Genomic DNA, 13440 nt, shown 5'->3' on the forward strand with positions numbered 1-13440 from the left:
AACAGAAGAAGAATCGTGAGAAATCCCAACAGAGAATACGATCTTTTTGGTCTCTTCACAGAGTAAGTCTTGTGAACGAACTTCTCTCTCGCTTAGAGGATAAGACCCCCCTTGCACGGACATGGGCATTGAAGGTTCTTGCAGATCTTTTAGGAGAAAAAGAAGCTTTACCCGTAGGAGCGGCTGTCCGTACAGTTCAAGCTGCTTCTGAACGGCTTCATGATAAAAGCACAATGGTTCGGTGTGCAGCTCTGAGTGTCTTTGGAGCTCTTGTACATTTAGCTGCTAAACAACATCAGGCTCTTCTCNNTTGCGTCTTCATTTCCTCCTAAACAACATCAGGCTCTTCTCGGAGGACGAGGAGTAGGAGGACGAGGAGGCATGAGTGAAGAAGTTCTCGAGTATCACCCCTTTCTACTCTTACTCGTCAATGATGAAGAAGACTGGGAAGAGACGAGACGACGTGTGAATGAAAAGAAAAAAAGAATCAAGGTAAAAAGGGAAGCAGCTCTCAGGAATAACTCTCTTCAGATGACGCGAGAGTGTGTGACGCAAAGCCATCTCCGATCTTTGTAGATCCCAGACTACAAGGAGAAAGCCAAATCCACACATCTCAGCAAAGACTTCCTTCTCCCTTTCGCTCTTGCATCAGCGGGGTTTTGCGCGATGGCGTCACGATGTCGAGAAAGACTTTCCCTCTATAGATGGATGGTTTTTATCTCCTTCTGCATCAATGAAACTGACGATAGAATTAAAGTGCATATCTCTGATCTGGAAGTCTTGTTTTCAGCCGCTTCCCTTTTTTCTCCTATATCGTCGATGCAGCTTTCTAGTGTATTCACTAGCAGTGTTTCTCTCTCTTTCTCTTCGTTCTCTAAGTGATTGTGTGGTGTCTTTCTTCTTTTTTGATAGATAGTTAGAGACATCGAGATAGTTCATTTCACGATTCTTTCAACTGCTTTCTCAGATGAGGAGAGTCGACCGCCCTTGAAGCTAGCCGTTGTCTGGTTGTTCCTACTTGGTTCACCTAGCGGCATGTACAGAGTACGAGCAGCTAAGACATGGGCAGCGGAAGACAATCCTGACTAGCAGTATAGGGGTGACTCTACTGTCTTTTCTCCGTATTTCTGTCTTCTTGGTTCAACTAGGAACGTCAGGAGAAAGAGGACAAGGAAAGAAGACAAGCAAAGGGCCGTGAGGCTAAGGGAGAGGGAGTTGTCGATATAGAAGAAGAAGGTTCCGAAGACGGAGTAATCAACGAAGAGGCGAAATCAAAGCACGAGAGAGAAGAGGGACAAGCAGAAGAGCGCGACAAGCAAAATGAAGAGACGTCGAAGGCGGGTGAAGCTGGCAAGGATGAAGCCCAGGAGACTTGTGCGAAGGGAGAAGAGAAAAAACAAGACTCAGGCATTCTTGACGTAGATGAGCTTATTTTATTAGCAGAAGGCGCCCTTAGCAAGGCTATTCATGTGTAAGTCTTTTACGATCTCCCCGGCAGAGGTGTACGTACACCTGAATGATTTGAGCAGAAGTAGGAAGAATCTTCTCTGGCTGTCTCTGTCTTTCTATGAAGGTATGAAAACTTCCAGAAGAGGTCGGAAAGGGAATTCCGCGCATTTCGTTTTTCATCTTTCGAGCCACTTGACTCTCTTCTTTCCTTCCTCTGCCTCGCTCTGAAGAGCTTGATTCTAAAGAACTTTCCTCTCCGTAATCGAGAACCCAACATCAAACCTTGTTTTCAGAGGAACGTGAGGTTCTTCTTGAAGTGCTTCTTAGTAGTCGTTTGCCACGGCCAATATCTTCACTTCTCCGTTGCTTAGGTGTACGTGTGTCTACGTTGCAGCTGGGTCGCTGCAGGCAGTGCATGTCTGGACACTCATTCCACTTCACAGACATCAACTGGCCCATTTCCTTCTCATACATGTGTGCATGTACTGTATATACGTATACATACCTGCATGTACATGTGTTCGCGTGTACAAGTATATCACGCCTCGATGTAAAGAGTGTTGAGTGGCAAGAATAGAAAGACAGATACATCGGTCTTGTTCCTGTATGCATATGCGGATGTGTTGCTGTATCTCTTCATACATAACTGTAGAGAGGAAGTACCCACATATGAGTGTATACCAGCCACAGTTGTATGCACGAGTGACCTTTTCGGTTTCTTGCCTTGGGTGAATTCGTCACCTTCTACTCGTGAAATCTTTCCTGTCTCTTCTAGACTTTCATGTCGAAGTGCATCTTATGGACTTCTGTTTATCATCGGACTTTTTCTAGTATACTAAGGCTTCGCTCCATTCCCCTTTCGCCGCATAGAGTCTCTTTCTCTCTTCTTCATACATCATTTGAAAAGAGTTATTTTAAATGGCTACAGGCGTGAAGTCGTCAATCGTGTCGATTACTCGACCTGAGTGAAGCCTCCTCTTGACTTTGTCGCAGTTGCTCTTCATCTTCTCTTTCATTCTCTTCATTTTCTCACCCCCTTCTCACTGTAAGGGGCCAGTGAAGTATCTAAGTGAGTAGCTTGTTCCATCTGTGTATTCTCTACCTTCTGAGACAGGAACTCTCCTTCATGTGCAGGATCTGTAGAGACAGCCGCTTGTTGAAAAGCAGCAACCCAGGCTGTACAGATAGCGAGGTAACACGTTTTTCTTTATCTCTTTTGCTCCACCATTCTTTTCCTTCCTCCGCGTCCTTATCTCCTCAGTAATGAGTGTGAATGGTCTGTTCTTCTCAGCTGTGAAGATCTTCTATTCTCCCGTACAGAAGGAGACCAAAAGGCGGCTTTAAGGTTTCTTATCGATTCATGTCTTGTTCTTCAACTACGTCGTCGAAGACTTCTCCCAGCCCTTCAATGTGCTTTACGATTAGCTTTCTCTCGTAGTGCAGCTGTCTCTGATCTTCTTGTTCAAGAATTCTTCCGTCTGTTTATAGACGTGAAGAGTCTAGAGCAACAGCAGTTACTCTTCCATGAGCAGTGGGCTTCACATCGCTCGGTACAGGCACACCTAGATGCTTTCTTGAGGCAAGAAGCTGAAGAAGAAAAGCTTCAGGTGGATAACCGAGTAGTAAAAAAGATTCCTTCTCTGACAGAAGGGAGACGGGGTGAGGAAGAAGAAGAACAAGATGGCCAAGTGAGGAGTCATGTTGCCATAGATCATGAAGAAGGTGGAGAAGAAGAGAAGGTGATATCTCTTCTTGCAGACGAGAATGCAATTCCCCCTCCAAACCAATCGTGTATCGATAGGGACCCTAGACCAGATCATTCCTCTTCTTCTTCCTCCCTGTCTTCGAAGAATTCTTCAGTCTCGACGGCTCTCATGAAAAGAAAATGCGGGGGAAAGAATGATACCTTGGAGAAGAGGAGGAAGGACAAAGAAGAACAGACGAGATTGATGAGAAAGGTAGCAACACCGCGACCTCTTACGGATCCTCTCTTTCTTCTTCTTTTACATACGGAAGTGAACTCAGGAGTGAATGGCGCGTATCGTTTCGGCGTAGGACGTCTTCTAGAGCTTGTCGCTGATGGCGATATGACGGTTCTTGCATGCATTGAGAAAGTTTTCTTCTTATCATTATCAGGCAACAGCAGCACAAGCAGTAGTGCTACTACAAGTAGTAGTAGTGGAACAGGAGGAGCGGGAGGGGGTCATGGGGGCGTGGCAGGGATAGGAGCACACCAGTCAGAACTTAAGAAGGCTGCGGATTCCTTCTTTTCTCTTGCTATGCAACCAAGTGAGTTTTCTTACTCGTCTTGTTCCTTCTCAAGGGAGCGTCTCTTGAGGAGAAGAAGAAACTCCTCCGTATGTGACAGGAATGGTGATGCTTAAAGGGATACTAAAGAGGCAGGGAGGAGAGGAGACAAGGGGCGAGAGGCCTCCCCCGGGTTGTTCTTTGATAGGAGGACAACTCCAGGTGTCTATACATACTAGCACGACTTCGCAATAGTACATATGAGAACATGTGCAAGTATGAAAAAGAGATGAGGTAAGATATGTAGGTGTAAGGAGGAAGAAAGGCAGAGATGTTGTCTAGGCACAGAAGTCTCATATGCAGACTTCTCATACAACGGTCCACTTCTTCATGCGTAGAAAACCCGTCGGCGGCTACGTACGGTCGATCGTGTTCATCACGGGGTGTAATGACACTTCTCAGAGAGAAGGTTCATGTCTCGAGCAAGTAAAGTTCTTGATCTGCCCCGGGAGACCATGTCTCTCTCCCTTCTAGAGGAACAAGGGTAGGGATCGTCTGAGCTGGTCTTGGCAAAACAGGGATTCTGAGGAGAGGCGAGCTCCTCCTCCTTGTGATAGATTGATGTCTCTCCGCGGTCCGAGGTCTGTCATGGTTCACTATAGACTTCATAAGATGGAGGAAACGAGATACAACCTGTCAACGCACTAGTCTTTCTTTCTTTCTTAGGTATTCTGTTTGGACGAGATAGCGCGATGCTCCGATGTGCTCTGGGACTATTACGTCTTCTCTTTCAAGCAAGTCATCAGACGTCGAATCTCCATTCTCCTCAATCTTCTCTTCTTCCTTTCCCTTCTCAAAGCCCAACCTCATCTTCTTCGAGTTTAGTAGCCTCTGCATCTTCATCGACCGGAGGAGTGGGGATACTTCACAAACTTTCTACCGCACAGCTGTTAACTCTTCAGAGCGCCATCTTACAGCATTTGAAGTATTCGGCCGTACCTGGGGGCTTACATCAACGAGGAGGAAGGACGACACGAAGCCGTCTGTTGACGTCATCAGGGGGGGGCGGGAAGAGAAAGGGGGGAGAAAAAGAAGAAGTCGCGAGACAAGAGAAGCCTCAGTTTCTTATTGTGGCTGAACTCTGTAGAATTCTTGCTGCCACAAAGCCTGATGGAAAAACCGGTCGGACAGCGAGTCTTGTGATTAATGCTCTGATGGTTCACTACGGAACGAACGATGTCAACTGGTTAGCCAGACAGGAAGGGGCCGGGAGAGGAGAGGAGATAAGATTGTCTTTGTTATGTTGTGTGGGGTGATGTTCCTCCTTATGAGATGCCAGTCGTAGATGATCTTTGTGTAGGTCGGTACCTTTATAAAGGTAGTTCCGAGTGACACCTGAAGTGGAGGGATTTGGAGAGATAGGTGTAGGTGCACGGTTATATGAAAGAGCCAACATGGGTCTGTGTGAATATGTATGTATGAAGACGGCTCTATGGATATGTATGTATGTATGTATCTAGTCAGATGTTACGCTCTAACCATACTCTCTCAAAGAATGAACTACACTGACCTACTCCCTGTTAGTGTACATGTGTTTCCGTTCTCCCCTTCTCCGCTCCTGCAGAGACCACTCTATAAACGTAGATGTATCCGAATAGATACCCCCTGAAGCATATATACATACCTATGTGTGATTTCATGCTCCTGGGTTGAGCAATGAAACAGGAATGTGAAAGTGCCACTGGAGAGAAAAATCAGTGCGCGACGTTGTCGTGCTGAGCCTTCTCTTAAGCAAGTAGGGGCTGCCCTGGTGATGAAGAGAAAGAGTGCATGCGTGTATATATACGTCCTGTTACATACATCCTCACAAGAAACTGCTTAATGCTCGGATCGTTATGCCGTAACCCGCCTCCCCGCTAATAAGGAGTTCTACAGCTGGCGTGATCATCTTACTGACTGACAGCAGAACGAAAGTAGTCCACTGGTGTCAACGACACATACGCTCAGGAAAACTCATCTATCATATCCCTTTACTTAAGTCTACATTTATATCCATCTATCTATCTACATATTTAAATATATATCTTCTACGGGAAGCCTGAAGAAGAGAGGGTGATGAGGTCTGTTAGGACTTGACGTGAACTGAGGCTTTTTTTCAGGCTTCTTGAGTTTCCCTTTGGTTCTTCTTCTCTTTCCAAATGAATTTCTTCCTCGTAGGTTTTCTGCAGCACAAGCTGTCATTGATCTGACATTCGCTCATTGCCCTCGACCAGAGCAGCTATGGACAAGACTTTTATCAAGTCTTCTGTCTCATCTTCTTCAGCCTTCGGCTTCTTCTTCTTCTTCCACTCTTCCTTCACGAAGTCCACTTCCTCTGTCTTCTCATGGAAAGACTCCAAGCACATCTTTACTTGCTCTATGCTCTGGATCACGGGAAGCCCGCATTCATAACAATGGCACATCAGCAGGGGGCGGAGCAACCCCGACGGGCTCTAGTCTTCTTCATCTTTCTTCTTCTTCTTCTGTGAACACGAGTCTCGCCTCACGATCTTCTACCTCTCTGACAGGAGGTTCTCATCTTAAGCGTCCTTGGGTATTGCCCAAGACAGTTGAAGGTCATCCTCCGTCTCTATGGCATGTCGCGCACTTAGTCTTTCTGGCGGGTCATGTTGCTCTACGTGTATGTATTCTATTAGAACAGCAACAATCCGATGTGAAGCAAGCGAGGAGTAAACTTCAGCAGCAGCGGAGTCGGTGTTCAGGAGAGAATAAGAAGAAGAGGAAGAAGAAGAGAGAGACGAAGAAGAAGAAAACTGTGGGGGAGGAGAATGAAGGAGGCAGTGATAGGATTGGAAAGAAAAAAAGAAATCACGGTCGTCTACTATCAGGAGACGTTGCCGAAGGCGAAGAAGAGGAAGAACAACAGCAACACAGAAAGAAAACGCATGCTGAAGATGAAAATGAAGAAGACGATGATATTGAAGAGGAGGAGGAGGAGGATGAAGATGATGGAGAAGAGGAAGAAGATGAACAGGAAGAAAACTCAGCCGTACAGACAGTTGAAGGTAATATGGGTATGCAAACAAAAGAAGAAGAAGAAGCTGAAATGTTTGCACAGATTCTCGAACAAGAGGTTGTCGGCGCGGGTCTCCTAGGCGGGCCATTAAAACGCCTCATTCTTATTGCTGCTTTCGAACCTCAAAGGCTTATCCAGAAATCGGTGAATCTTCCTTCTTCTTCTTCGTCGCTTTCCGCACCTCATCATAACCTACATGGAGGGGGAGCGTTGCCTCTAGACAATAAGAGTTTTTCTTCTCCACTGAGAGAGAACTCAATGATAGGAGAAGGAGAGACTCCTGTACGTCCTGCTTACAGGCTCACGGACTCATCCTCTTCTGTGTCATCTTGTTCTTCTCTTTTCTCCCAAACCCCCGCTACGTTGAGCTTCTCTTCTTCTTCTTCCTCATCTTCTTCCTCTTCATCATCTTTCTCTATGCTCGAATATTACTCCTCTTCTTCTATGGCGACGTCACCTATGAATTCTTCGACGTCTTCTTCTTCTTCTTTCCCTTCGGATTCCTCTGCTCCCTCTGTTAGAGACATCTCAGGCTTACCAGAACTGCACGCAGCTGCTGTTATCTCTCTATGCAAATACGCCACAGTTTCTCGTACCTTCTGTGAATCTCAACTATGCAAAACAACAACAATTCTTCATGCACTTATCTCTCTTCTCTTTAGTAGAAAAACTACTACTCCTTCCTCTTCTTCGTTCTCTTCTTCATCCCCGCAGTTTCTCAATGCTATGATGAACGGATCTTCCGGCCAAGCTTTCTCTTCTCCGTACTCTACCTCTCTTCTTGCTCTTCCTGGTTCCACAACAGGCGAACGAGGGGAGCTCAGCACGGGGGTCTCTCCTTTGCCTATCCCTCTTTATCCTCCCCCTCCCTCGACACCAGGCCTAAGTACCCCCGCTCGTTCTGATATCCATATGCTGGAAGATCATGAAGGCAATCCAAGAAATAATCTTCTTCTCTCATCTCATGGTTGTTCATCCAAGAGAGGAGGAGATGGTACCGAGATGACGCCTGTACGTACAGCCCGGCTTGTTACAACCCCTGCGGGTTCCACAACCGGGGGAGGAGACGGACAATCGGTTGTTCTTGTCTGTCATTCAAATCCGCATCAAGGAAGAGAAGGAGAAGACATCAGAGGAAGAGAAAGTGGAGACATAGCAAGCCGAAAAGACATCTGCAGTAGTCATAGCAGCAGTTCTACTTCGAGCACTGCAAAGACATCCTACAGGTTACCCTCTGCTCTAAGGCAAACTCTCCTCATATGCTACGGAGATCTTACCTGTCGGTATGTCTCTTTTCTCTCTTTCCAAAATTGACGTGCTTCACTTGTGAGCGGAATCGAATATAAGCCGAGCTGTATGTATATCCGCTCTCAGGTTCTAAGAGGAGACTTAGGGAGTTTGTGTACATAGCCGAGACAACAGAGAGACTTGCGCTACTTTGTTGTCCCAGGGTTCCCTCCGTGGTCTTCACGAAAGCACGCGGAGAAGAAGAGGGAGGACCTCGTGTATTTCCTCGCACGAGACGGAATCATTCAGGTGCCTTACAGAGGCAGGTAGAGCTCAGTGTATGTGTCTTTTTTTTGCACTGTCATCGCTTTGTATCTAACAAGGTATATATATTCACCACTAGCTCTCTGGGTATATCCTTACCTATCTATCCACTATGTATGTCCACGTACATCTGCTGGTGTCTATTCATTTGCTGTATTTCATGTACATTCAAACATGTCAGTCCGCGTATGGTAGTTATCTCCATGAGTACCTACCTACTTGGGCGTATCAATGCCTATGCTTTTGAATTCCTTCTGTACACACGTATGTAACAGTGTGTTTTATGTATTCCCGGGTTGTCTGTATCTATGGAGCCCTTTCTCTATACAGACGTAATTGTATAGAAACTAAACACACGTATATGGGATCTATCCATCTATCTGCCTATCTATCTATCTATCTCCTCGCGTTCTCTCATGAAATGCCATGAGTAGCCATGTTGGATTTTTCCCATTATCCCAGCTGAAAGCTTAGACAGTAAAAGGCTTGAGACTTTCTTTCTCATTCTTCTTGTTTTCTTCTCCTTTTGTTTCCTCAATGACAGACACCCGAATGTTTTAGAGCCATACAATAACGTGGTCTTCAACATCTTAAAAGATGAAGACGCTCCTGTACGTCACTCAGCCGTTCAAGTGTTTACGCACCTCATAATGAATGGCATGATCAAGCCTAAGGGACGTCTCCTTGTCTTGATCTTTCGTCTATTACGCGATACCGACGTACGCATTAAATCTGCTTCAGAGATCTTCTTCTATGAGGTCGAAAGGAAAGGAAGTCATGCTATTATCAATCATCTCCCTGAGCTCCTTGCTGCTCTAGCTGAAGCGACACTCGCAGGAGAAGTCGAAGACCAACAACAACAACAGGGGGGGAGAAGAAGAAGGAGAGACAGTCTCAAGGAAAAGAACAGAAAGAAAGGCCCAGGAGGGAGAGGCAGTCACAGGGGTAGTAGCAGTCGTAGTGGGACGAGGAAGGGAGGACAGTGTGGAGGAGATAAGAGAAGATCCAAGGAAGGGGAAGATGAAGACGAAGAAGAAGAGGAAGAGGACGAAGAAGGAGAAGAAGATGAAGAAGAACAACAACAAGGACAGGAGGAAGAAGCAGAAGATCAACGGATGTCAAACTGTCCTTCTAACCGAGAAGAACAACAAAGATTGTTGAAGTAAGACGTCAAGTTGTCTTTCTTCTACGATAGAGGTTATTATCCATATGACAGGCTTCTTATCAAGATATGGGTGCCATGCATGCATTGTCCCGATAATCTTCTTCGGTATCTTCACGTGGAATGTTTTCTCCACGTATCTCCCTTTTGTGACTTCTCCTCCTTTTGCCTTTCTGGCATGTCCATCCTTCTTTCATGCTATCCATCATGCAATATATACCTATTCACCGTAGGCTGAGGGCTCTCTGACCAAAGTAAGAGGGAAACTCGTTCATGGCGGCGTCGCATGTGATGTCTTTCCTTCTTTGTTTCTTTCTCGTCCCTCAGTTTTCTTCTTCAGTTTGTCAAGCACCATCGACACAGTAGGGCATTGATTGAGAAGATCTGCCAGCGCATCGCAGCTCTCCCTATCCCAAGACATCTTCTCGATCATCTCCCTTCGTCTTCGTCTCCTTCGAGGCCGCGCCCCCCTGAGGTTCTTTCAAGTGATCCAAGCTCTTCTTCGTCAACTATAGATCAAGAGAATGATTCATCCATCGTTCTCTTTGAAGGCGATTCTGTCTCGACGAAGACCTCACCTCAGACTCTCAATGATGAGGATCACAACACGGCATTAGCTACCGCATCTAGGCGTATCTACTTCCAAGCTTTAAAGGCTGTGTGTTTATCGTCACAGCAATTAGAGAAAGCTCTTCGAAAGCTGTCTTCGTGTTTCCCTCTCATACGTTTCGCAGTCGCAGTACGAGAAGAAGGCGGAGGAGAAGAACAACTGAGAGATCTTCTACGTCGTGTAGCTGTTCGAATCTCAGGCCGGGGGGGGTTTGGCGGAGGCGGAGGTGCTTCACCTGCATCGTCTTCAAGCGCAACAAAGGGAAGTGGTTCAGGGGCCGGGGGCGCCAGTGGACCGGGAAGGAGAGGGGGTGAAGACGGCGGTGATGGCACACCAGGAATCGTAGGAGGAGGAGATGCTGGAGAGAAGGGCATAGACGGTGGTGGTCCTGGATCAGGAGGAACACAGGTAAGAAAGACAGAGAGGTGATGTCAAGGAAGGCTGGTTGGAAGGAAAGGTGGCTTGATTGTTTTATAAGAAAGACAGAGAGAGTGTTAGATGTAGTGAGGTGGTGATAAAGCCTTTCAAGTTGGCTCTCCTTCAATTCTTGAAGGCGTGGTGTAGATACACCTCTTATGACTGTCGAGTCACGCAGAGAAGATAGAAGATTTGCTGTTGCGACCTAACGTGCTAGGAGAGTATCTATAGATAGAATGAAGGAGATAATATATACAAAAAAATCGAGATTTTTGCGTTCTTGTTGGTGTGTACATGTCCTGCGTTTGTACGTTTTAAGGTGGGCCCTTTAGGATGATGTATATACGTATACACGGCAGAGAAAAAAAAGAATAGATGAGTAGAGAGTTAGAGAAACATAAATAGACAGATTGATAGATAGGCAGATGGGTAGAAGGTGCATATATGGATTGCTGTTTCTCTTTCACGGAGGTGAAAAGAGCTTTTTCTACTCAGATATTCCGAGCTGAGGTATGTGAATGATGCCTGACCGTGTATGCTGTTGGGTTTGTTATCAGCAAGATATAGCTGCCATCCGTGAGGTCATGGAGGAGCTTCACAGGAAGCTTCAAGCCGCTACAGAAGAACACAGCCATTTCGAAGAGGTAAGGAAGGACAAACGCAGAATATGCCACACAGGCAGAAGAAAGAGGAACTCAGTCTTCTCAACAATGCTTTCGGCTTACACCATCTGTCTACCACGATCTTTCGTCTATGAATATATATGTATATATATATATATAGGCATTCCTCTATCTATCTATCTATCTCTGGATGACTCATGTATGCCTACATCTACAGATGTGGGTCTTTTTCCGAGAGCGATCATGGGCATGTGTATATCCTCCGTGTGAGTGTCACCTCGAAATCTTTTATCGCAAAGCCCTCAGTTTACTTGCAGTTTTCCCTTCCATTGTCATAGAGAGGATCTCCTAGCTCTGTCCCGCTTTCCTCCTTGCCAGGTAACGTAAATCGCTCTGAAGATCCTTTCCTTTCTTCTGTTTCTCTCTCCACAACGTACGTCTGCATATCTGTTTGCAATATAGTGGTGAATGTGATGAAATTTCTCTCGAGGGAACATGAAGAAGAACAACATTCAATTTTCAGCTGCACCTTGATATTCTCCTCCTCCTTTGTCTTTGATACGTTGCTGTCACAAGAGAGATGGGGAACGAGTTTTCTTCAAAAGCATGTATGAATGCTCTTCTTTCTTCCTGTTCTGTATTTGCCTTGATAATGATGATGATGTCTGTATCTTGTGCAGAAGGAACACGGTCCTCCCCGTGGTGATGAATGCCCAGCATTACCCGAGCTTCAAGATGAAGAGGGAGATGCGCCCAAATCGCCTGCTGTTGCCGTCTCCTCGCCGCGTGTCTCTCCTTCTTCCCCGTCCCCCAGGAAAGAGCGGGGCCACGCTGAAGAAGTCGAGAAGCAGAAGAGAACAGGAGAAGGAAGAGAAAGGGAGAAGGACCAAGATGATGAAGAGGCTCAGGAAGAAGGAAGAAATCGAAAAAGTAGAAGGAGATGAAGAAAAGGAGAACGAAGAAAGACGAATCTGTTTCGTAGAATGAGGGGGACGAACAGCATAGTTACAGATGTACATATGTTTGTCTATGAGAGGAATGATTGGAAGAAAGATGAAATGATACGAAAGATGGTGAAAGTGCTTCTTGGTATCATCTCTAGGCTAAAGAATAGAAGGGAGGAAGAAAGACAGTCATATCTTTACTTCAAGACTAGTCCATCTATCTCCATCGCGGGAGACAGAGGGAAACTCAAACTAGTACTTTTATGATCCTATCTACGGCTCTTCCTCCATCTGTACTTGTCAAGAGTGTCTATATTATCATTCCTGTCTACTCCACCTCCCGCGGAAATGGACTTCTGGCGTCTTGGCTCGATGTTTTCCTCGTACATGCGGCTGTCAAAACGATTCAGATCTGTCGGTAATGGAATATCCTTTTCTCTGAAAGGTCCTATGTATCTTAAGACTCCTCACGGGATACCCAGATGTTTCCTTCCATATCAACCACAGGAGTGCTACGGGGGGGAATGGAATGCTTGGGCTCACAGGTAGCTATGCACAACTTGGGACGTCTTCGCCTTTAGTCTGGCTGTATGTGTGTGTATACTAAAGTTCATCAAGACTGTGCGCTCCTGGAAGGGTCGGATGTCTCTGATGTTTAGCACGTTTCTTCCTCTCACCTTCTGTACTTCCTTCCTCGTGTACGCTGTGTCCCAAGAGTATTACAGATCATCTTCTATCTACCTCTAGGCGGTTCTGCTTATCACATATGGATGCGTATGCTTGAGGCTCTCTACGCAACAGTGTCGATGACTCGGGACCTGGTCCCATTGATGACGTGCATGACACAAGAGTTGTGTAAAGCTGTCAGCCCTTGACTTGGCCGGCCATCAAGATGCTTCTACGTTCCACCGTGCGGCTTAGTATTCGCTGGCCTTATAAAGAAGAACATCTCCGGAGAGGAGGCTGTTAAGGCATGAATCTCATCTGGGATACGCTGCGCGTGATCTCATGATTTTAGGCCTATGAATCCGAAGAAGAAAAAGAAGCTCGTGCTGCTCTGACTGTGATATCAACCTTTCTTCGCTGCAGATGGGAATAAAATGCACAAAACTCTCTGATAGAGTTTGCCAATAAAGGGATGGCAGCTGTAGAGGCACCGTAGTAGACGTAGATGAAGATGGAGAACCGACGGACCTTCTGAAACTCCAGGTGCACCAACACTCAGTTCAGTCCATTTCTATATAACATATGTAAACGCCTCCTCTTTATTACCCTAGCTGTGGGTGATAGGTCTGCGGATTGACCCACCACCAGCTCGATAAAAACGATCAAAAGCACAAGATTCTCATCGACAGAACGCC

At 46.1% G+C, this 13440-nt stretch overlaps 1 protein-coding gene across 1 annotated transcript in view; it reads left to right on the forward strand.

Annotated features, from left to right (window-relative positions):
• Positions 1–13101, forward strand: part of CSUI_009972 (condensin complex subunit 1) — a 20583-nt gene extending 7482 nt beyond the window's left edge. The window contains exons 7-15 of the mRNA XM_068070079.1: positions 283–492; positions 1149–1471; positions 2741–3738; positions 4423–4942; positions 5914–8055; positions 8868–9485; positions 9813–10503; positions 11070–11156; positions 11816–13101. Coding sequence (XP_067917942.1) covers positions 283–492; positions 1149–1471; positions 2741–3738; positions 4423–4942; positions 5914–8055; positions 8868–9485; positions 9813–10503; positions 11070–11156; positions 11816–12079 — 5853 coding nt within the window. The 3' untranslated portion in view covers positions 12080–13101. The remainder of the gene's footprint in view (positions 1–282; positions 493–1148; positions 1472–2740; positions 3739–4422; positions 4943–5913; positions 8056–8867; positions 9486–9812; positions 10504–11069; positions 11157–11815) is intronic.
• Positions 13102–13440: the final 339 nt, after the last annotated feature.

The sequence above is a fragment of the Cystoisospora suis genome (assembly GCF_002600585.1).
Source record: "Cystoisospora suis strain Wien I chromosome Unknown contig_6458, whole genome shotgun sequence".
Lineage (NCBI taxonomy): Eukaryota > Apicomplexa > Conoidasida > Eucoccidiorida > Sarcocystidae > Cystoisospora > Cystoisospora suis.